Source organism: Crinia signifera, chromosome 3 (genome assembly GCF_055691185.1).
Source record: "Crinia signifera chromosome 3, ASM5569118v1, whole genome shotgun sequence".
Lineage (NCBI taxonomy): Eukaryota > Metazoa > Chordata > Amphibia > Anura > Myobatrachidae > Crinia > Crinia signifera.
In genome coordinates, this window is record NC_139219.1 from 308,498,544 (window position 1) to 308,524,558 (window position 26,015).

General features: G+C 46.9%; 1 protein-coding gene across 2 annotated transcripts in view; it reads right to left on the reverse strand.

Annotated features, from left to right (window-relative positions):
* Nucleotides 1-26,015, reverse strand: part of WDR35 (WD repeat domain 35) — a 72,227-nt gene that overhangs the window by 30,926 nt on the left and 15,286 nt on the right. For both annotated transcript variants that reach the window (XM_083178591.1, XM_083178590.1), the window contains exons 5-12: nucleotides 22,354-22,482; nucleotides 21,319-21,452; nucleotides 18,904-19,069; nucleotides 18,417-18,562; nucleotides 15,217-15,342; nucleotides 12,609-12,794; nucleotides 11,016-11,048; nucleotides 5,078-5,138 (exon numbers count right to left, since the gene is read on the reverse strand). In XM_083178591.1, coding sequence (XP_083034717.1) covers nucleotides 5,078-5,138; nucleotides 11,016-11,048; nucleotides 12,609-12,794; nucleotides 15,217-15,342; nucleotides 18,417-18,562; nucleotides 18,904-19,069; nucleotides 21,319-21,452; nucleotides 22,354-22,482 — 981 coding nt within the window. The remainder of the gene's footprint in view (nucleotides 1-5,077; nucleotides 5,139-11,015; nucleotides 11,049-12,608; nucleotides 12,795-15,216; nucleotides 15,343-18,416; nucleotides 18,563-18,903; nucleotides 19,070-21,318; nucleotides 21,453-22,353; nucleotides 22,483-26,015) is intronic.

A 26,015-nucleotide genomic window follows, 5' to 3' on the forward strand; every position in this document is an offset into this window, starting at 1 on the left:
ACTTGCAGCCTTGCATGCAGGGAAAAAATCATTGCAAGCGCTCCCAGATCTAAGACACCTCTACGGTGTCGTACATCAGCGAGCGCCCTGTGTGGGAAGAGGGTGGGCAGCGGATATCCACTGACAGCTGCCCGCGTCATTGGGTGCATGTACAAGGGAACATCCAGCGTTTTCATGGAGTCGGCCATGAAATACTGGCCGTTCCCATGGGCGCGACCCCTCGCCACCGCCCCCTACCAGCACTGCTAGCTGCGAACGGGACAGCGAATAAGTAATTTGCCGTGCCCGCTCACACCAATCGGCTGCACATGTGTATCCGCATGCGCAGTCACAGACCATCGCCCCCTTGTGGGAACGTGCAGGGGAGCGAATGGATCAGAACAGGGTCCTTAGGCCCCATACACAGGGCGATTTCTGTCTAGCCTACATGCTGATTGATGCACTCTAGGAAAACCGCCCTTGAGCTTCCCGGTGGGTAGATTGCCCATACACACATAGCAATGTGTGTATGGGCAATCTGTGCTAACTCAATATTCTTTATGCACATGCAGGAGATCTATCTACAGTAGATCGAGGCTGCGAGTGCTAAAGATCTGAGTAGGCGATGGCTATGCGGTGTACACACGGGACTATGTGCTTCATTTCTAAGCAACAGATCTGTGTGTATGCCCCGAGACTCAGTCGCACACAGACATCAGCACAGTCTCCTGGTGCATCCTAGTCCCATCATCTTGCAACTAAGAAGCAAAAAGTATACAAAAAGACATCCAACACTAGAAGAGTCTCGCGGGACCTGGTGTGCTAAGAGGAGCTGTAGGCGCCACTGCAATTACCTACTGTATGAGAAGACCTCTGTAGCAGAAGCAAATGACTTCTGGAATAAAATGTGTATGCTGATATTTTATTGAAAGGACTTAGAAACTATCTTACACCTGTTTGTGTGGTACATGGTTTATAATGATATAATGGTTTAAAACCTTAAAAGGTTTCTTGATTCCCCCCACCCACGTTTTCCAGGTCTCCACACAGAGGGGGTTATTTTGGTTCACTCTTTCTGACAAATTCCTTCTTAAAAGGACAAAACCATGTGCACTGCAGGTGGGGCAAATGTTCAGAGAGAGTTAGATTCGGGTGGGGTTTTACTTCAAAGTGAGATCTATATTGCAGTGTAAAAAATTTCCCTGCACAGAAACAAAATAACCCACCCAAATCTAACTCTCTCTGCACATGTTACATCTGCCCCCCTGCAGTGCACATGGTTTTGTCCTTCTAAGAAGGAATTTGTCAGAAAGAGTGAACCAAAATAACCCCCAGAATCACAGGTGAAATAATTAGCCCCACCTGTGATCTTTTAAAATGTGTCAGTGAATAATGAGCGCACCTGTGCATCTGCCGGGTAACCTGGAAAACGTGAACTGTTGGGGGGTCCTGAGGACCGAGGTTGAGGACCACTGCCATAGAACAAATGATAACATTTAAATAAAAGTATTTGTCACATCTAAAAAGCCTTATATCCAACAGGTTTGCATTTAAAAGCAGAGTAAAATACTGATACCAACCGCCAGTGTGTAAGAGCCCTCTAAGCTTCCACAAATGCAGTTTGTGGGACATGTATTAGACACCACTTCCAGGAATTTGGATCTGCGACAGGCGGCATTTTGTGAAGGTCGGCGACCTGTGTTCAGTTATAGGCTGGTGATTTGCATGTGATAATTGCGTTTTATTGCAATGTTCATTAGTACAGCACCCCACGAACCTATGAAGCGTACTGCAGGGATTATTCAGCATGTATAGCTAATTACAGAATTTGAGTGATTATCGATGATTGCAAATGTGCAGTATTTGCATGACGCAAGTGAAATTGGCAAATGCAAAGTGATCATAAACAAAAATGCAGCCGCAGTTTGACTGTCACAGAGGCGGCATTTGGGGGTGAAAACATGAGATTTTCTGGTTGTGTCTGAAAAAAAGGCGTGTCCAGGCGGTTTTAAGGTGGATCTCTGACATCAGCGCTGACCACTCCTAGCCTGTCTCAGTCGCAGACTTATGGTGTGTACACATGGTGAGATTAGCCCTTCGATTTTGACTACATAGTAAAAATCGAATTGGTATCGTATAGACATCGAATGAAGATTGTACATGGTTTTAAAGCTTTCAATCCCGATTCAATGCCGATGTGCTCTCCCGTTTAGCTGAAATCAATTAGCCAAATGCAGCCAAGACTATAAAGTACGGATCTGTACTATATAGACAAAATCTAATGCGTTTGGCTTTCCGTGCGATTCTATCCCGATTGAATAGGGATCAAAGAGCAAGGCAATCACACCGTGTGTACACAGCATTAGACCTACTCACACTTGGACAAACGGGGAAGATGCTTAGATCTTTCAGGTATTACATATGGATCTGCAAATGCACTGGGCTTTTGTCTTTCAGACTAGGCGCCAGCTGTTTGCAGTGAACTGCAATTTCTTAGAATAACGATCCAACCTGAATCAGCCCCTGTGTGCATCTCTGAGACGGGAAGCGGTGAAATTGCCCCACTGACACCTTGGCTACAGTACGTACCGCCTCGTCAGGGCAGATATATACAAACCCTACAATATGTTTAGCTCTACACTTTAAATAAATAGAAAGTCAATAGCAGTGGCCTGTGTAGCGAAATAGCTTTCTCTGTGAGGGTCACACCTGATTTATACCCTGAGAGATGAATTGATCCTTAGCATGTGCTGGAGGAAAAACAAACGGTGATATGTTTGCATTCCGCAGGGATACAAAGGTCTCCTTTCCCCTGTCTAGAGAGCAGCTTCTGGAGTTGGCATCTCCGTGCTAAGGAGGAATGTTACAGGCTGAGTATAAATGGGACAAACGCCGAACATTTGGCTCTGTTTACCATGGGGTAATGAATGGGCCCATTTGTTATAGCGGTACTAGGCCACATAATGTACATATTGCTGTTTACTTTCTGCACAAGGACGTAGGGTATAAATTCTCACTTCTAAAAGGCTGCGCCTACTTCAGATTATGTAATAAAGTAGCACCCAGCGGACGTGAGAAGCCGACCGGAGATTTATTACAGCTAATATTCAGGACATAGCACATAAAATGTTATGTAATATGACGGTCTCAGATTGCCGATCGTACACATTGCTGCTGTACACTCCTGCCGGGGCCATACACAGTGACACTGTGTACTGTATGTAACCTGTACCTCTCAGATTATTACATGTTGTACACAATGCTGCTGTACACTCCTGCCAGGGCCATACACAGTGACACTGTGTACTGTATGTAACCTGTACCTCTCAGATTATTACATGGTGTACACAATGCTCACATTGCTGCTGTACACTCCTGCCGGGGCCATACACAGTGACACTGTGTACTGTATGTAACCTGTACCTCTCAGATTATTACATGTTGTACACAATGCTGCTGTACACTCCTGCCAGGGCCATACACAGTGACACTGTGTACTGTATGTAACCTGTACCTCTCAGATTATTACATGTTGTACACAATGCTCACATTGCTGCTGTACACTCCTGCCGGGGCCATACACAGTGACACTGTGTACTGTATGTAACCTGTACCTCTCAGATTGCCGATCGTACACATTGCTGCTGTACACTCCTGCCGGGGCCATACACAGTGACACTGTGTACTGTATGTAACCTGTACCTCTCAGATTATTACATGTTGTACACAATGCTGCTGTACACTCCTGCCAGGGCCATACACAGTGACACTGTGTACTGTATGTAACCTGTACCTCTCAGATTATTACATGGTGTACACAATGCTCACATTGCTGCTGTACACTCCTGCCGGGGCCATACACAGTGACACTGTGTACTGTATGTAACCTGTACCTCTCAGATTATTACATGTTGTACACAATGCTGCTGTACACTCCTGCCAGGGCCATACACAGTGACACTGTGTACTGTATGTAACCTGTACCTCTCAGATTATTACATGTTGTACACAATGCTCACATTGCTGCTGTACACTCCTGCCGGGGCCATACACAGTGACGCTGTGTACTGTATGTAACCTGTACCTCTCAGATTGCCGATTGTACACAATGCTGCTGTACACTCCGGCCGGGGCCATACACAGTGACACTGTGTACTGTATGTAACCTGTACCTCTCAGATTATTACATGTTGTACACAATGCTCACATTGCTGCTGTACACTCCTGCCGGGGCCATACACAGTGACACTGTGCACTGTATGTAACCTGTACCTCTCAGATTATTACATGTTGTACACAATGCTCACATTGCTTCTGTACACTCCTGCCGGGGCCGTACACAGTGACATTTTTTGAGGGACATTTTGTCATAAGGACTCGGAGCTCGGAGGAAGCTAGGAGTGCAAAGTAGATCTGCGGTCCCGACTCCCAGCCACGAACGCGGACAGGTAAGACAGGGGGGAGAGAGGGGAGAGGCGCCAACATTTTGCAGCGGGGCGGGGGGCGCAAAATTTGGCGGTACACAACTGCATCAAGTACTCCGTGTCTACCAGCCTGCGTGGTTAAACAAAGGCTGGGTACACAATATGTGATATATCGGTCATGCATCTGCCTGTCTCTATGGGTGGCAGGCAGACCGAGCCATTGCTGGCCACAGAAAACGCTAACAGTGAGGTGTGAGCATATTATTTTTTTTCTTAATCATCAACTCCATCTACTCCTCTTCTTTCCAATCAGATCATTGAAATACTAAGAGCAACTGTGTCCAGCTGTGTGATTGTCCAAGGGAGATCAGGGTGTCATGTGACAGGGGCAGTGACATGTGAGGAGAGGAATAAATGCAGCAGGAAGCCACAGACAGAGACTCATATAGTGGAAGGAGCAGGGTCCCCGGCAGCACAGAGTAGGGTCACAGCAACAGTACAGTACATAGGTTCTGATTGGTCATGTATTAGTAGTGGTTATACAATTGTTTAGTAACGTGTCATGATGAGCGGTGTTGCAAATATGGTGTTATCATTTCCAAGTGAAAGACCAATCTAATAGCTGTACCTGGAGTTGTGGGATATCCCCTTTACATTACATGTTAGCATCTTACCCAAGTCTATGTATTTAGAATCCAACGGCGTTCCAATAGAATTGCACAGAACCAGCACGTACTAGGAACAAACAGAATACAATTACAGTAAGTGTCAGAAAAATACAGAGATTATTATTGTAATAAGCAATAAACCAATAAGAAAAACAGGAACTGACTTGCAATTGAATACAATAGAGGACAAGTACACGGTACATAAACGGGATACGTCATTAGGTCGACAAGCATTGGGTCGAGACATGCTGAAAGGTCAACATGGGTCTAGGTCGACAGGTCATTAGGTCGACACAATCATTAGGTCGACAGCCAAAAGGTCGACATGGGGTTTTTCACAGTTTTTTTGAGTCGACATGTGCTGACAGGCGGCATTTCATGCCCTACCATCCATTAGGGCATGGTGGGGGAATAAAATAGTGTGCTGAGCACAGCGAGGGGACGCGGTGCACTTTAACCTGTGTCCATGTCGACCTTTTGACTGTCGACCTAATGATTGTGTCGACCTAATGACCTGTCGACCTAGACCCATGTTGACCTAATGGTGCCGACCATCTTGCTGTAGACCAAATGATCCATACCCATATAACATAGCTGCGCCAGCAGATGACACAGAGATACAGTAAACGGCAGGTTTTCTCCACAGTGGGCCTGATTCTAATTTACTAGAGCATGGGATTTTAGAAGTCACAGATGCTGCCGACACCAACCAATCAGATTCTAGCCTTTATCCTCTAGACCAGGCATGTCCAAAATATGGCCCTCCAGCTGTTGTGACAAGTCCCATCATGCCTTGTTACAGTTTTGCTATTAGGGAATGCTAAAACTATTGCAAGGCATGCTGGGATGTGCAGTTTCACAACAGCTGGAGGGCCGCAGTTTGGACATGCCTGGTCTAGACGGTGCTAGATAAATAAGTAGAACCTGATTATTTGCTTGGGGCAACATCTCTCCCTTTTTAAAAAATCACACTTTAGAAAATGTACCCGAGTCTTATGTGTGTGCATAAGACTCCCGGCTGTTCATCTGTGAACAGTAGATGGGCAGCAAAAATAGGAATGCAGGCAAGAGAGCAGTCTCACGTGTGTATTGGGAAGCGTCTTGTGTTCAGCATTAGTCCTGCACATACAGTATGTTCTAGAGGCCAAACACCGATGGATCTCCTGCACCTTACATGCCAATGATAGTGATAAATAGGCGGTCAGTAGTTCCACAGTGTCTAGGTTGACAGTCAAAAGTGTCAACATAGACACCAAAAAAACATGAAAAACTCTGGTTGACCTTTTCCAAAGTCGACCCTTTTTATGTTGACTTTTTCCTTTAGTTGACCTTTTGACCATGTCAAACTAATGAATTGTGACCTTTTTCATGTGTCGATATTTTGACTGTCAACCTAATGACCCATACCCATAGAGATGATGTCTGCGATCATGTATGAAAAGATAGCATATCACGTGGTGGTGTGATGCATATCTAAGGTACGACCCGCTCACGAGCTGACGGAGCCGCTGACTCGCCGCCATCCCGCACAGAAAAGGCACCTGATGTGATCGCAATCCGATCGCAACCCGAACCCACTACAATGGTCGTTTCTCAGATCCTACCTGCAGCAGGTAGGATCTCAGAAAATACCTAACGACCCACGGCAGCAAAATGGCCCAAAACATGTCCGATTTACATACAATCGGTCGAGATTTTATCTAAATTGGCTCATTTTGGGCCAAATCGTCCTGGTGTGTACCCCACATAACTGTTATGCTGGGTACACATTACAAGATATGTTCCATGAACAATATCGTTTTCCCTTCCCTACATGACGAATGATATCTTTTGTGAAAACTGAAAAAGAGAGAGTACATAGTATGCGATATTATTAATGAACAATATCGGTAACGATTTTCCCATTGAACTGCCTGTACTCCTACACAAACGATATAGTGCATACACACTGAACAATATTGTTAAGGATCCTGTTCAGCGGCCACATCCGGGAGAAAGCTGTCGCTGGTCAGAATTATCGCATAATGTGCACCTAAAGATATCGTTCAGTGGCCAGGAATATAGCGGTCGTTAACAATATAGTCAGGATATTACTACATGTACAGATGACAGAGAGGGTCATTAACAACCCACAGGAGTGTGCGTCTTTAGTGATATAGTGCATACATACTAGAGATATGCAGGAAAATATCGTTAACTATTAGTTGTTATCATGCGTACTGTTTAATAATCTCAGAAGATGTACACCCAGCTTTAAGGCTTGTACACATGGAATCCAATACTGCTTTTACACTAAAATCCCAGATCCGACCCAGTATTTGGAACACGGTTTCAATCCCAGGCAGATCCGGGATTCACAGCATTACCACTGCCTGGTCGGCACCGTTCGTACTTCACACGGGTACAGTCTTGAAGGCCGGCACTTAGGGCCTTATTCTGATCGGTGCGGATATTCCCGCATGCGGACGGACCGCCGATGTTGATCGTCTGCGCATGTGCAGAGGTCACTCTGCGCATGTGCAGGCGATTTCGCCGCACGGATTCTTTATACGCCGCACAGGGGGCATAGAGGGGCGTGAGGGGCTACTTAGCCTCATTACCCTATGCATACGCCCCGCGTTTCATGGGCGTTCCCATGCAAACGCGGGGCGTATGTATGGTAATGAGGCCGTGACGCGTGGGTACGGGGCGGGCATCTGACATCGCCGGATGTCAGCTGCCCGCCCCCATACATGATTTCACACGGACAAGTGTCCGTGTGGTCTTGTGTTGCGGGACCTGGTGGAGCGTGCGGCCCTGCATTCGATGTTCGGCGACCATCGAATGCAGGGGCTGCTCCCAAGACGGAGGAGGCGTATCCCCGTCCAATTTCATGCGGATCGCCACATATCCGCGTACGGACGGCAGGTGGTGATCCGTATGGAAGGCGGGGATTCGCCTGCACGGTTGCGGCCGCATATTCTGATCGGGCCGCACCAATCAGAATAAGGGCCTTAGAGATGACATCATCTGTAAGCGCTGAGAAACTCACTGGCTGGGCCCCCCGCAGCACCTGCATCATGCTTGGGACAAGCCAAGCACTCGGGAAGGCTGTTGCTACACTACCCCCTGCCTCCGTCTTTGCAGTGAATGGACAACTCGAATTCTATATGTTTGGCACATGCACTTTAACGCTGTAAGTCCCACAAAAAAAAAGAAATGTAATCTGATCGCGCTGTACTCGGATAAGAAATCGCTTTGCTTCAGTTCGCATGGAGCCTGCAGCGTTGTAAAGCTTGAAAGCTCAGTACAAGATACAGGAGCGATCATTAATAACACAACACAGTGCTGCAGGGAGGTACTGAGCTGCTCTATTATAGGAGAGAACAAAGCACAAGGCATCGGTTTCCAGCACCAGTGCATACGATCCCTCAGAGAGGGAAAACATCAAGGAAAATGCTTCCATAGACCAGCTGAGGTCAAACCATTCCATAACCCTGTAACACACTTGCAAATGGAATAACGAGGAATCATTGTTACCCCTCAAAGTACACCAGGCATTGGGGCAGTACAACTGGGGGAATTCATGTCTGCCTTTTGCTATAGAAATTGAAGGGAGGATACTTAGGTACTTCTGCCCTGGTAGCTTTATCCTCCAAACACTGCCAGGCTGCCACTTATGAGCATGGACGGTGTAATGGTTAGCATTACTGCCTCACAGCGCTGAGGTCATGGGTTCCATTCCCACCATGGCTCTAACTGTGCGGAGATTGTATATTCTCCCAGTGCTTGCGTGGGTTTCCTCCGGGTACTCCGGTTTCCTCCCACAATCCAAAAATATACTGGTCGGCTAATTGGCTCCCAACAAAATTAAGCCTAGAATGTCTGTGTGTGCGTGTACATGTGGTAGGGAATATAGATTGTAAGCTCCACTGGGGCAGGGACTGATGTGAATGTTCCAATATTAAATGTACAGCGCTGCGGAATATGTGTGCGCTATATAAATAACTGGTAATAATAACAATAAAAGGTGGGGTAATCATTGGACTAGGTTATGGGGGCAATGTTGGCAGCCAAATAAATGTCCTGTTTGGGTTTCATGATCAATAGCTAAATATGGGGTTGATATATCAAGCAATGAAAAACTGTACCAGTGGAAAAAGTTGCCCATACCAACCAATCAGCTGCAACAAATCATTTTATAGCATGTAATTGATGAATGCTAAAAGCTGATTGGTTGCTGAATCCCTTACCCTTAACTACAGTATCTGGGGTCCATAGACTTTAATGGCTCAGGAAGCACCAAAACCTACATAGAGGAAGAGGAGGCTTGACCGTGAGGACACCACTGCCTGCTAAACCTTTCTGCCATGCAGGCAACAGTCTGGGCTTACACAGATACAATAATCTACACATGGTAATTCCCAAAAGTAAAGTGTAATGGAATATGCATGTTCTATAAATAAATGTTAATAAACTTGGTGACAACTACCTCATGTAATACATTGTAATAGGCCCTGACAACTAACCGGAAGCAAGTGTGTAATGGACCATGTGATTAATGCGCTTCAAACGCCAAGTGCACTGTAACGCCCCCATTTTGGGTCATCTCTTCTATGCACTATTCCACACATTGTAATCTATGTAGTGCGCTTAAACTGGCTGTCTCGCCTAGCATCTTTTATGGATGGGTTATGTAACTCGTAGATATAATTACCCAAAATGGCTACTAGATGGCATCCAGCGTGCCAGAGACAGAGGCCTACTCTGTGCAAGCAGTCACCTCAGCCTCACAGTAGAGATAGAGCTGCAGTGTATTTAGGCCCCCATACACTGACCCGATTTGGGCCAATTCCGACAAATCGGGCCGTCAAATCGTCCCAAATCGAGTCAGTTTGATGTCCCCTCAGTTCCGATGCGTGGTCCTGTGCGCATCCGACCTGTCTCGGGTGGTTGGACCTCCCTCATGGCAGCGAGACGGGCGGGGAGCAGGGACGCATGTGATCCGTCACAACAAATTGGTCCCGGGCGGGGAGCAGGGTATCGGGATCCCATACACTGCTGCGAGATACCGCACCTTAACTCTGCTTCATCTTATTCCCCAGGAGGATAAAATTCCTTGTAAACCCTACAAGTGGCTAAGGGCGATATGCATTGGGTCGACAACTGAAGGTCGACACCTGAAATAGGTCGACATGGATAAGATCAACAGGGTCGGAAGGATGACACAAGCATTAGGTCAACAGTGGGAAATTCAATGTAAGTTTTTCACTTTTTTTTACTCGACATGTGTCGACAGGCGGTAACCTCATGTCGACATTTTGACTGTTGACCTTCACATTGTTGACCTATTGCTTGGGTCAACCTTCCGACCCCGTCGGCCTTACCCATTTCAACCTATTTCAGGTGTAGACCTAAGGTCGGACCATGTATACCAAATTTTGGTCTACCCAATGACACACACCCAATGAATGATTTAGGGTTCTGGAGACCGAGATAAAATCCAGTGTGCTTCCTTGTGTGAACATGGGGGGGGGGGGGGGGGGGGGTGGTGATTCTGGTTGCCACGTAGCTTACCGAGCACCAGAGACACAGCCCCGTCGAATACCCGCCCCCCGTGCCACAGATTGAGTGTGTAACTAGAACACATCCCCTTGCATGAGCCTCTAGCAGACGAAATCATTCGATGTTTGCCAACCATCGAATGATCTCTCCTGCCATCGCAAATAAAAGTCAGTCTAAACTGGCAATTTTTTGCAGCTGCCTTGATGAATACGGGGCAGACAGCTGGCGTTATGTGATAACCAGCATTTTCCCGTCCACACCGCCGTCCGCCCCTGTCCCTCCAGGCTGCGCACTGCCCGGCGACTGAGCTAATTAATGGGGCAGTTGTAGTTATTTCAAAGCACCCAAACTGGAACGTTCACAGGATTGATACATAAAGGAAATACAATGTAGACGTTACCTTCGCTCTGTTAGTTTCTGCTTCATTATCATCCTGTAGGGAAGAAAAGGGACAGACTGAGAAAACATTGCATCCAAATATACTGCTATAGGCTCAGGCTAATAATGTGCCCTGCACCCAGCACTTCCTCTATACCACTCATCAGAGAACATTACATCCAAATATACTGCTATAGGCTCGGGCTAATAATGTGCCCTGCACCCAGCACTTCCTCTGTACCACTCATCAGAAAACATTGCATCCAGATATACTGCTATAGGCTCGGGCTAATAATGTGCCCTGCACCCAGCACTTCCTCTGTACCACTCATCAGAGAACATTGCATCCAAATATACTGATATAGGCTCGGGCTAATAATGTGCCCTGCACCCAGCACTTCCTCTGTACCACTCATCAGAAAACATTGCATCCAAATATACTGCTATAGGCTCAGGCTAATAATGTGCCCCGCACCCAGCACTTCCTCTGTACCACTCATCAGAAAACATTGCATCCAAATATCCGGATATAGGCTCAGGCTAATGATGTGCCCTGCACCCAGCACTTCCTCTGTACCACTCATCAGAAAACATTGCATCCAAAAATACTGCTATAGGCTCAGGATAATAATGTGCCCTGCACCCAGCACTTCCTCTGTACCACTCATCAGAAAACATTGCATCCAAATATACTGCTATAGGCTCAGGATAATAATGTGCCCTGTACCCAGCACTTCCTCTGTACCACTCATCAGAAAACATTGCATCCAAATACACTGATATAGGCTCGGGCTAATAATGTGCCCTGCACCCAGCACTTCCTCTGTACCACTCATCAGAAAACATTGCATCCAAATATACTGTTATAGGCTCGGGCTAATAATGTGCCCTGCACCCAGCACTTCCTCTGTACCACCCATCAAAAAAAAAAAAGCATCTAAATATACTGATATAGGCTTGGGCTAATAATGTGCCCTGCACCCAGCACTTCCTCTGTACCACTCATCAGAAAACATTGCATCCAGATATACTGCTATAGGCTCGGGCTAATAATGTGCCCTGCACCCAGCACTTCCTCTGTACCACTCATCAGAAAACATTGCATCCAAATATACTGCTATAGGCTCAGGCTAATAATGTGCCCCGCACCCAGCACTTCCTCTGTACCACTCATCAGAAAACATTGCATCCAAATATCCGGATATAGGCTCAGGCTAATGATGTGCCCTGCACCCAGCACTTCCTCTGTACCACTCATCAGAAAACATTGCATCCAAATACACTGATATAGGCTCTGTCTAATAATGTGCCCTGCACCCAGCACTTCCTCTGTACCACTCATCAGAAAACATTGCATCCAAATATACTGTTATAGGCTCGGGCTAATAATGTGCCCTGCACCCAGCACTTCCTCTGTACCACTCATCAGAAAACATTGCATCCAAATATACTGCTATAGGCTCAGTCTAATAATGTGCCCTATAGAACAGAACATGCTTACTGCATACCTAACAAAGATAAATGAATACCAATACATACAGAACGTGACATATAAGGTGACAGGAATGATCCCGACGTGTAGTAATAATAACAGTAATATACAGTACACACTGACCTGGGGATGGTTTTCGTCAGCTTTGGTGGCCAGAATACAGAAATCCCCGCACGTGGTGACAGAGATCAAGCTTTTGACATATTTGACATATTTCTCATTGTTTTTAGTATCCCAGAAGACGACACAATGCTCGGGGCGGTCCGGTCTTGTGTACGCATACACAACGGTGTTGGAGCAATAACCCCACTGTCGGGCAGAAGAACAAGAACACTGTGTAAGAAATACAGGTTCTGAAATACATGGTGTACATTAGCACCTGGCACCCTGACAGCCATACAGAGCAAGGACAGTGTGATGGTCTATGTGGGAATAGGAAGTTACTGGAATAATATTCACAATACTATCTACTCCTGAGGCATACTGTATATAGAGGACAACTGTCAACACAAACTTGCCAGTGACTGGTGTAGCCAATCACACACACACACACACACACACACACTGATTTAATTCCAAATTATTTAACTGGCAAATAATAAGACTTTTGTACTAATGGTAAATACTGTTATTATTGTATCAGCCTGAAAGATGGAATCAGCCATCCAATGACTGTTTAGAGGGCCAGTAGGAGACCCTTTAGCACAAAGTGAAGTTGCAATATGTTGAGTGGGTATAGGGGCCTGATTCAGCATAAATCACATTTAATAAGTGGCTTGCAGAAGCTTATGCCCTGTACACATGGTGTGATTCAGTGCCACTTTCGATTTGATTTAGACTATATAGTCTAAATCAAATCGAAATTGACCCTGAATCGCGCGTTAGCCACCTGCGATGCAGATTCTATCCCAATGCGGAATCCCCTGTGGAATCGGGATCAAAAGCAGGTATAGACTGTGCAGGCGAGTGTAATTCTGCTTCGATCTGCTAGATGGAAAGCAGTGCCATGCTGCTCATAGCTGGCCGGTGCTGGCAACCCAGCCGTTTCCCGGCAGTCATCGATATCAGATCAATATCGATGGTGACCAGGTCGGCCCCTGTGTACACCCCACTAGCATCATAGCAATGCAAATGCAGGAGGAGGTGGACACCACCCCCTGCCTGTATATCACCCCCTGCCTGTATGCCACCTCCTGTCGGCATATCACCCCCTTGCCTGCATACTACCTCCTGCCTGCATACCACCACCTTGCCTGCATACCACCACCTGTCGGCATACCACCTCCTGTCGGCTTACCACCTCCTGTCGGCATACCACCCCCTTGCCTGCATACCACCCCCTGTCGGCATACCACCTCCTGTCGGCATACCACCCCCTTGCCTGCATACTACCTCCTGTCGGCATACCACCTCCTGTCGGCATACCATCCCCTTGCCTGCATACCACCCCCCTACCTGCATGCCACCCCCCTACCTGCATGCCACCCCCCTACCTGCATACCCCCCCCCCACCCCGCCTGCATACCACCCTCCCGCCTGCATACCATCCCCCCACCTGCATAGCATCTCCCCACCTGCATAGAATCCCCCCGCCTGCATACCACCCCCCCACCTGCATAGCATCTCCCCGCCTGCATACCACCCCCCCACCTGCATACCACCCCCCCACCTGCATAGCATCTCCCCACCTGCATAGCATCTCCCCACCTGCATAGCATCTCCCCACCTGCATAGCATCTCCCCACCTGCATAGCATCTCCCCACCTGCATAGAATCCCCCCGCCTGCATACCACCCCCCCACCTGCATAGCATCTCCCCACCTGCATAGAATCTCCCCACCTGCATACCACCCCCCCACCTGCATAGCATCTCCCCACCTGTATAGCATCTACCCACCTGCATATCACCCCCCCCCCCCCCCGCTGAGTAAGTCTGACCTTACTCAGACTTGCAGTAAGAGGCATGGTCACTCCTGGGAAACCCTCTGCTGAATTAGGCCCACATTTCAGAGATAAACCAGAACCCCTGCAAGCGGAGAAGGCGCATCACCACTCCTCAACCCTGCGCTGCATCAGATGTTCCAATTGTTCACTTGCTAATTGACACCCATGAGAAAGAGTTTCCTTTGTAACCCCTAGAAAATACAGCATGTGAGATGGGGCCTGATTCTGGTTCACTTCCAAAAGGTAACTCCTTCTTTAATGGACAAAACCATGAGCACTGCAGGTGGGGCAGATGTAACATGAGACAGACATTTGGGTGGGGTTTGTACTTCAAACTGATATCTATATTGCAGTGTAAAAATAAAGCAGCCAGTATTTACCTTGCACAGAAACAAAATAACTCACCAACTATAACTCTCTCTGCACCTGTTACATCTGCCCCACCTGCAGTGCACATGGGTTTGTCCATTAAACAAAGAGTTTGCTTTTGCGAGTGAATCAGAATCAGGCCCATGAAGTATCTCAGTGATGCCAGATTCCTGTGACACCGCATGAGGCAGAATGTGACGATGTCCCCAGTTGGGGCAGCTGACTAAATATACTGTTTTGCAGGCAATAACCAAGTGTGTATTACATAACAGTGACCTGGAAACAGCCCTTCTGCTGATAGGAGAAACGCTGCTGCTTTTGCTATTCAGTCATTTTCTGCAGGTTAATTGTCAGCCAAAGCACCAGATTTAGGCTAGTGACATGGTGGACACACACACACACACACACCACTTCTTACCTTGTAATCTGGCCGAATGTTGGCAAAGTATATGAAGGAATCCACAGCGAGCCCGATTCTTAAGCCTCCACCTTCCCAGGACACGGCGGACATTTGTTTCCCTGGAACCTTCAATGTGCGCAGGTGCTTGTAAGAGAGAAAACAATTACTGACATTTATCAATACTATGGGCCTTATTCTAGTTCACTCCTTCTGGCAAATTCCTTCTTAGATGGACAAAACCATGTGCACTGCAGGGGGGGGCAGATGTAACGTGCAGAGAGAATTAGATTTGGGTGAGTTATTTTGTTTCTGTGCAGGGAAAATACTGTCTGCTTTATTTTTACACTGCAATATAGATCTCACTTTGAAGTAAAACCCCCACCCAAATCTAATTATCTCTGCACAAGTTACATCTGCCCCACCTGCAGTGCACATGGTTTTGTCCATCTAAGAAGGAATTTGCCAGAAGGAGTGAACCAGAATAAGGCCATATATATTAAAAACCAACTTGTTTTGCATCTCTCCTATTGCACCAGCATTAGAAGATCAGTGTAAAGGCCCATACACATGGGGCAATTTCAGCCCAAATTGCCGGGGATATGGTCGCTGAGCGACCATCTCCCCATGTGTACAGGGCGACAGTCGCCGGGAGTGGTCACTGGTCGCAGCCATTGGCTTCCCCCGGCGGCGTGTAGAGTTTTTATCAGCAGCCATCGCTGGTCACTGATGAAATCGGGACACTCAGCAATCTGGTTACTGAGCGATATATCGATCAGCCACCAATCGCTCTGTGTATACGGAGCTTTAGTAGGAACTGTAGGAAGTAGAAATCCATGGTTTCCCCCAGCTCACTCAATGGTATTAATACCCAGTCTAGAACACTACATGGTAATAGAACTCAGAGATATCGGTTACATATACTTGCGGGAATTTATGTATAACAGGGCTCGACAAAACCCGGGGGCCAGGTCGCCACGGCGACCAGATTCTGCTTCCTGGCGACCAGATTTATTTTGCAGTGAGGGTGGAAGCAGAATCTGGTCACATCAGTGGCGCCCGACTCCCGTTCCCCCTCCTGTCACACCAGTTCCCGCAATGCCTCACCTCCATCTCCCTCTCCTGTCAGAGCATCGGCAGCGCGGTGCCCGATGCCCGCCTCCCCCTCCTTTCACACTAGCGGCAGCGCGGCCGGGCAGTGTCTCCCCCTCCTGTCAGAGCAGCCGGGCACAGTTTCCCACAGTGCCTGACCCGTTCTCCCCCCTCCTGTCACACCAGCCGCCCTGGTGTTCCCGGCGCTAAGCTTCCTATGCAGGGCGCAGTGCACTGCCCGGATTTTAAACTTTTAAACACGCCCTGCTCCTCTGCTGCCCCCTTTCGTGCTGACATGCAGCTCAGCAACCAAGGCACTGAAAGCTGCTGCTGCAGCAGCCTGTCTGATTTAGACCCACCGGCCAGATTAGATCCAAAGCAGCAGTGATTGAATCCAGTGCTGCTGTACTGCCTGCTTCGTGTGAATGCAGACAGCTCCTCCCCCAATGCATGTGTAATGAGCGGCTGCCCGGGATCTCAAGACGCCGCTCATTACATCATGCGCAATGTGTGCTGGGGCAGGACGATGGCCACCACCACAGTGTGGAGGTGCACAGCACAGCAGGGGACATTCTGTGGGCGGCTGGTGTCACAGGCGGCCCGCTCTACAACTGCATGCATCTACTGAGAGGGGAGCCTTTCCACAGCAGTGAGGACTCGTGGCGAGAGACGGTCTCCTATCTTGGTGAGTGAGCACAATATATAGTGGCCCATTATATATGATAACTTTTATGTCTGTGTGCCCATAGTTCAAATAAGTGTTCACTTTAACTGTTGGATGTAATTACCCTCTGCCTCCAGCCAACAGGGGGGGTGTTTGAATTATGTGCCCTGCTTGGTGATGGGGGGGGGGAGAAATCAAAATCCCAGGGTGAACACAGTGGCCCGCATTTCTTGACCCCTGCCTCCCCCTCCTGTCAGAGCAGTGGCAGCGTGATGCCCGATCCCCACCTCCCCCTCCTGTCACACCAGTGGCAGCGCACCCTGGCACAGTCTTCCCCTCCTGTCACACCAGCGGCCCGCAGTGCCTGACCCCTGTCTCCCCCTCCTGTCAGACTAGTGGCTACCTACTTTTCATGCAGGGGCTTAGCCCCCTCCACCACCTGCCAAAAGTCCCCCATTGGGATGCAGGTCTTTCCCCTGCAGCCGCACCTCCACTTGTTCGGGGCACTGTTGAGCCCCACCAGTGCCACCGCTTATTGCTGCTGGACTAGTGGGGCTGCATGGCTTCCAGCATGAAACCCCTGGCATGTAATGGGCATTATGGCACGTGCAAATTTTGGGTGCGCGCCTTCGGAACGCACTGTCCCTCTTATTATTTTATCTGGCTCCTTAATTTTCATCCTGGCTCCTAGATTTTAAATAAATTTGTCAAGCCCTGATGTATAAGCCCCCAAGCTATCGTCAAGGCTTCTCTGTATGTTGGGGGTCCCTAGCGCTATATCTAGGTGCATGGTGCGGCACCCCAAAAAACTAACTAGAAAGCCCAGAGTAGCACACCAGTGAAAATACTATCGTGTTAATAGTGTTAGCACTATAGTATTTTCACTAGTGTGCTACTCTGGGCTGAACATGGTATCGGAAACACAGAGTCCGACATGTGACAATAACTATGTGAATTTATCACAGTGATTGAGTATAACTGTTAACCAATACTTTGTGTCAGATTTGTATGTCTTTTGTGAGCAATGTCTTACGTTCAACGTCCTACTTGGAGCAACTGTCTCCTCTCTTTTAATAGATAAAATGAACAATTGTAATTTGAGATGTTTGGCAAAATGGCGAATGCACACAAGAGAGCAATGGTCCTGGCACCAGTACCAGAGTCTATGCTTTCACTGATCTGTGCCATATTCCTGAAGATGTCACTGGGAAAATGGCTATGCAGAGGAGGGACCCACTTGGCAGCCCAATGTAAGTACCCTCTGGGTGCTGGGTGTGCAGTCCAGGGTCCTGTTGGCCCCAGGAGCTTGTGTGCACTCTGCACCAATTATAAATATGCCTATTGGTCTGCCATGGTTTCCTATTCATAAAACAAGACCAGATTGCAATATTATTTACATCATACGCAGCACTAAAGGTCAGTTCTAACCATTGGAATAAAGCGAGAGGAATGTGCACAGAATTACCTCTCCAAAGGGGGTGTAGAACTGCACAATATTGACATCTTTATCCTGGATGGTGGTCTTTTGGGATCCTGCCACAGCCAGCACACTCCCGCAGTGATTCCACTGAGTGCTCACTACATTCATGCCAGTATCAATCAGCACTGGGTCTGTAATGCAGAAGGCCATGGAAGGCTTATACGTCGGTGCAATCCAAATACTTCTTTATTATCTCAATAAAATGACAGCAAAGCAGACAAATAATAGGTTTCAGCCTCAGTTCCCTGTTCTCAGCTGACGGGAGCGGAACCCAGTGCGGCCTACTGCTGTTGTAGTCCAACCACTAAGCGCTGTGCGTTCAGAGATGTCATTACAGTATGAATACCACTGGCGCAACACATTGGGGGTGATTCAGGTTCGCTCGTTTCTTTTCCTGGGGCCAGAGGATATGCAGTCGACTGATATAAATATACACACGTATAAACCTTTACTTACTGACTTATTTACTTACTTTCATCATTCTCGTGTCTCATTATCTGGCATCGTCCATTATCGAAGCATATGGCGAGACAGGGACAATCTGGTTCCACGTACCCTTTAGCACCCGAATACCAGTGCATGCCGGCAATGCTCAGCGGACCCGTCACATTCACCAAACAGCTCAGCACCATTTTCACCTAGATAAAAAAAAATATTTTAAGTGTCAATTTTTAATTTGGTACTCTTTACCTAGAAGGGCGCCCGTCGTGGTGATCGCGGGTACATTTATGTCTGGCCGCGACGCGACCGACGCGATGCCCGCGATTTCCCATTGAAACCCATGTTAAACATGGAAATCGCGTCGGTCGCGTCGCGGCCGGCCATAAATGTACCCGCGATGCCCGCGACGCGATGCACCCGATTTCCCATAGGAATCAATGTTAAATGGCCCGACCGACGCGATTTTACTGTTAAATGCCTCAATGGACCCGATGTGGGCATAGGAAACAATGTTAAATGGGCTACAGAGCCCAAATAGGCACAATTAACCCTTAAATGTCCCCCCAAATTTTTAACGCCACCCCACGATCCACGCCAACCCGAAGCGTGGCGAGCGCAGCGAGCCCACGAGGGGCGGCGGTACGCGTCCTCCGACCTTTTCATGCCCTACTATCCACGTCGGCGTGGAGTTGAGAATAGAATAGTGTGGCGAGCGCAGCGAGCCACCGAGCCCGAAGCGTGGCGAGCCCCGCGAGGGGACGCGGATACCTTCACAGTTATACGCGTCCCCTCGCGGGCTTCACAGGTGTCCGTGGCGACGCGTTTACCTGTGAAGCCCGCGAGGGGACGCGTTTACCTGTGAAGGTATCCGCGTCCGCTCGCCACGCTTCGGGCTCGGTGGCTCGCTGCGCTCGCCACACTATTCTATTCTCAACTCCACGCCGACGTGGATAGTAGGGCATGAAAAGGTCGGAGGACGCGTACCGCCGCCGCTCGCCACGCTTCGGGTTGGCGTGGATCGTGGGGTGGCGTTAAAAATTTGGGGGGACATTTAAGGGTTAATTGTGCCTATTTGGGCTATGTAGCCCATTTAACATTGATTCCTATGGCCAAATCGCGGGCATTGAGGCATTTTACATGAAAATCGCGGTCAATCTGCCTTTTTAACATTGTTCCCTATGGGAAAATCGCGGTCATCGCGGGCAGCAGATTTTTATGTACCCGCGATTTACCCGCGATGACCGCGATTTTTACCCCCGACGCCCGCGATTCCAATCGCTGGCGCCCTTCTAGGTAAAGAGTACCTTTAATTTTTTTTTTTTTTTTTTTTTTACATTTTTTACTTTTTAAATGATGTTTTAATTTCAAATCATAATGAAAGAGTGAAATAGGGCATGAGCCACGCAAGGAACAGCATTCCCGATAGGCCATATGCCCCCCCCCCTCCCCCACAAAGGCCCTGATCACCAGCCAGCATATGTTGGGAGGTATGGTTTATGTTTTTGTGTGTACAATTCACTTCTGTGTTACCTGCATCCATAAATCGTTATCAAAACGGCTAGAAATGGAAAAGCTAGAACATCACTGAAACATTTCCATTATTCTTATTTTCAATAATAACTTAAAATGAAACTTGTATACTAAATAACTAGATGGTGCTTCTCAGCTCTTTCTTCTCTCTCTCCCTTTCCTCCTTTCTGTTTTAGGGCCAGATGTATCAAGCTTCAAAAAAGTGGAGAGTGATAAGCAACTAGCCAATCAGCTCCTGCCTGTCATTTTCCAAACGCAGCCAGTAACATGGCAGTAAGGAGGTGATTGGTTGGCGCTTTATTACACTCTCCATTGAATCACTTTTTGAAGCGTGATACATCTGGTCCTTTAACACTACCCTCCCCCCTATTTGTATGATCCCCCTCATACTCTACTTCTCTCTCAACTTCATTTGTCTATTTGTCTTATAAGTACTGACTTGTATATAGATTATCCTTAGCATTACCTATATTTTTTTTCATCTTTACTACTGTTTTGTAATGTTTGGGACATTCTCACTTATTCTTCTTTACTGTGAGCCTTTCTCTTTTCTTTTATACTATGACACGTGTTGGTTGAGGCTATTGTTGTTATTGGGTGATTAACAAGAGTGTCTGTGCTGTGTCATTATAAGGTGATACAGTATGTGATCAGTAAGTAACAGTCCGGAGACTGCAGGTTTGTTTTATGCCAGAACTCTCTGGAGGTGACATCACTGACAGAGGTGGGAGGGGCCAGAGTTCATACCAACGGTCATTACATGCCAATGTGATGACATCATTTTTATCACTCTTCAGCTTTATAGATATAAATTATGGATGATAAGAACATACTGATATGTAATAGGCCCTGTTGCTTATACTGAAGTAGAACATACACATAAAACAATATTTTGATATTATTCAGCATCACTTACAATAAAGTTCCCCTGGTTGTCATAGAGGTGAATTTCTGCATTTGCCATGCCAAAAAGAAGAATTTTGCTGTCCGGCGACCAGGCTACATGGCACAGTTGTATGCCTTTCAGTTCCTTGCCCCAAATACGATTGCCTGGCAAATATGGAGATTAAGGATAAAAGTTAGGTTGTTAAAAATGAGTCCAGTAATAGAACATTCCTAACCACAGTACTACTAGCGATGAGTCCAGCCTAAAGGTGCCCATACACTAGTGCAATTTGTGTTTTCATCCGACTCCAATGCATCGGACATCGGATAAAGGGGATTATTCTGGGGAATTTGCAGCCTTGCAAATCCACCAAACCCCACACGCCGAATGTCCGACCACCCGCACCCTCTTCTCAGCGCGGGTTCGCCCGCACCGGATGTTTAGCATAAAGACCCATTTGTATGCCGCGGGTAACCTCCCACATCTTTCGATGGTCGCCGTCCATCGAAAGTTGTGGAAGGTACACGCATATAAAAGTGACTTTCAAGCGTGCACACTGGGTGGGATATGGGCGGGCAGCTGACATCCGGTGACGTCGCTGCCAGCCCCCCCCCCCACACCCACGTCACCGCCTCATTACCATGAGAACACCCTGGGCGTTCCCATATGGCAATGGGGCAGCCCGGCGCCCCTGCCCTTCTCCACCCCCCCCCCCCCCCGCACGCTGTCTAGGGTGCGTGCGCCCGGCAAACCAAAAGTTTGCTGTGGGTGCGCACACCCTATGTCTGCACATGCGTAGAAACACACCTGCGCATGCGCCTATGCGCAACATCGGTCCTCCCAATGATATGGAATAACCCCGATGTGCGTTCCCGTGCACATCGGATCGAGCCAGAGATCGAAAGGGCTGCCATCAAGATTTATTGGACCCAGCAGCCCTTATTGGGATCGCATAGGATACATTGTATGCAAAAGGACCGCATAGAATGTAGCGAAACGTAGTCCCTGCATGTTATCTGTGTGCTGAAGTATGACAGAGATGACATCACAGAGAACAGTCCTTACCGTCCACTGAGCCGACAATGACGGCTCCATCCTCATACACAATACAGATCTTCTGGCCATCAGCGTTCCAGCTCATGCTGCGCACAACAGACTTATTGCGGTTGTTGATCATCTCTTCATACCAAGAGCCTGGGGAGACAAATTACAGGTGATCCATCATTAGCATACAACCCAACACCCAATACCCGATCCATGCCGGAGATGCAGGATGGAGGAGATGCAGGATGGAGATGCAGGATGTACGTTTACATCCTGCTGCTCCTCCTCCTGAATGCCGCTATTGGCCGGCTAGCGGCGTCTAGCGGCCAATCAGGAGCTGCTAGGCGGCAAGCATAATGTGGCATTACCCTGCTGGCTGGTTGGGCCTGGGTCTGGTTCTCAAAATGCGGGGGACCCCTACTCGTTTTGTCCCCCATATTTTGGGAACCAGGACCGGCCCTGGTGCCTGGTGCTGGTTGTAAATAATCAGTGGAACCCTATATGATTGTTTCCCTGATTTTTACAACCAGGACTGGGTCTTTGAGCATGGTGCTGGTTACGGCCATGGAGGGGACCCCACGCCATTTTTTTGAATAATTTTTTAATTTTTTTCCACACTGAAGCCAATACGAATTTGTATTTAAAAATACGAATTTGTATTTAAAATACGAATTTGTATCGGCTAAAATACGAATTCATACGCCATCGGAAAATACGAATCATTCAAGTACGACTGATTAGTAAATTTTCGTCCGGAATACGAATTTGCATACGGCTAAAACAGCCATATGCATTAGTATTAACAATACGAACATGATTTTTCTTATTCGTATTCTTAGTAAATTTCCCCCACAAAGTCAGTAGCTGCTGCTGCTGCTCATCAATATTGTTTTATAGGGGCTAAAACACATTTACTAACAGCTAATTTTTTTTATATTGATTTTTAAATGTTAGTAAATAGGTGCTTAGTCCTTGAAACACAGAATTGATTTACTTTAGATCAATTAAAAAACGTTAGTAACCATACCACTTTCTGTACAAGCTATTCACTAGTCATCCCTGTATTACAGCAGAAACTTGTTGAACAATAAAAGTAATTATTAGATCTAAAAGAATTGTGTTAGGTTACAAATATTCCACCACATGGTAGTACAAGCTCTAAGTGATGGCGCTGTATGGTTGTGTGGGTCTGTGTATACTGGTCATATACACTACCGTTCAAAGGTTTGGGGTCACTTATATATGTCCTTATTTTTTTAAAGAGAAGGACTTTTTTTTCAATGAAGATAACAATAAATTAATCAGAAATGCACTATATACATTGTCAATGTGGTAAATGACTACACTAGCTGCAAATGTTTGGTGAATAGAGGCCCATTTCCAGTAACCACCACTCCAGTGTTTTAATGGTACATTGTGTTTGCAAATCGCGTTACAAGACTAATGGATGATTAGAAAACCTTTGAAAACCCTTGTTATGTTGGCACAGCTGAAAACTGGTTTGCTCATTAGAGAAGCTATAAAACTGGCCTTTCTTTGAGCTAGGAGTTGTGGGCTCGATTATACTCTTAGAATGGCCAGAAAAAGAGAACTTTCATGTCAAAGTCAACAGTCTATTCTTGTTCTTCGAAATGAAGGCTATTTCATACGAGAAACTGCCAAGAAACTGAACATTTTCTACAACGGTGTGTACTACTCCCTTCATAGAACAGTAAAAACAGGCTCTAACCAGAGTAGAAAGAGAAGTGGGAGGCCCCCGATGCATAACTAAGCAAGAAGACAAGCACATTAGAGTCTCTGGTTTGAGAAATAGATGCCTTGCAGGTCCTCAACTGGCAGCTTCCTTAAATGGTACAAGCAAATTGCCAGTGTCAACGTTTACAGGGACTAGGTGACTCCAGGATGCTGGCCTTCTAGGCAGAGTGGCAAAGTTAAAGCCATATCTGAGACTGGCCAATAGAAGGAAAAGTTTAATACAGGTTGAGTATCCCGTATCCGAGTATCCGTTATCCGAATTATTCCGAAAACCATACATTCCAGAAAGTGAAAAAAATATATTTTTTTTGCTAAAAACTCACTGGGGACATTTTTAACAGCACTACTGAGGACATGATATATAACTGGCACTATATATGTACAAGACAATGATTGCTTGGCATTCAAATTCAATATCTGAGATAGTACACAAATTTTGTTTCATGTTTTGAAACCTTGTTTTTTGAACAAATAAAATATATTTGTGAATTTTATGTGGTAATAAAATATATTTGTGTGTATTTATTGTGTTTATACAGCATACATGCAAGATACTTCAAAATACATAATTGAAATATTAAAATATTCCGAAATACGGAATAATCCGTTATCCAAAATTCTCCTGGTCCCGAGCATTTTGGATACGGGATACTCAACCTGTATGGGCAAAAGAACACAAAAATTGGACAGAGGAAGATTGGAAAAAGGTGTTATGGACAGACAAATCGAAATTTGAGGTGTTTGGATCAAACAGAAGAACATTTGTGAGACGCAGAACAAGTAAGAAGATGCTGGAAGAATTCCTAACGCCATCTGTCAAACATGGTGGAGGTAATGTGATAGTCTGGGGCTGCTTTGGTGCTGGTAAAGTGGGAGATTTGTACAAGGTACTGTAAAAGGGAGTTTGAATAAGGAAGGCTATCACTCCATTTTGCAACGCCATGTTGTGGACTGCTCTTGATTGGAGCCAATGTCCTCCTCCAACAGGACAATAACCCAAAGCAGACCTCCAAATCATGCAGGAACTACAGTATTTAGGGAAGAAGCAGGCAGCTGGTATTCTGTCTGTAATGGAATGGCCAGCGCAGTCACCAGATCTCAACCTCACTGAGCTGTTGTGGGAGCAGCTTGACCGTATGGTACGCAAGAAGTGCCCATCAAGCCAATCCAACTTGTGGGAGGAGCTTCATGAAGCCTGGGGTGAAAATCCTTCAGATTACCTAAAGAAATTAACAGCTACTATGCCAATGGTCTCCAATGCTGTAATTGCTGCAAAAGGAACATTCTTTGACGAATGCCAAGTTTGAAGGACAAAATTATTATTTCAAATAAGAATCATTATTTCCTTAGTAAAAGACCAAGTGAAGTTTGCCCTGCTTTACCCCGCCAAGCTGCGTCTATTCTCAGGAAACTCTTTCACAGAATTCAGCACAGTACAGGATGCAGAGGCTTATTTACTTGACCAAGCTCAGGCCACCTTTTCCCCGGCGGGCCCTGATAACATGCAGGAGGACCCGGATTTGTAACTCTGGACGGACATCACTTATTTCTCACCACACTTATGTGTGGCAGATGCCCTGATACCTTTCTCCTTGCAGCGATACTTACCTATACGGCCATGCGGCCCTGCTGGACGTTCTCACACGGCCTGATACTCTCTGGATTCCGGGCCATAACCATAATCCGTTGCTAAAAGTTTGATTCAAGTTTGATATACTGCATTGATCCTTGTTTGCTATGGCGCTTAGTTGATTACTAAGAATTGAATTTACTGTTTGGCGTGTTTTGAATGTTTACCCCGGTGCCCGGGAGGGGGAGGGGGATCTGTATTGGTACCCCGCCCCCCCCCCCCCCCCTCCCTGTTGGCCCCGAAAAGTTAATATATATATATATATATATATATAAGGCTGGGGCGAGCCTAATGCTAT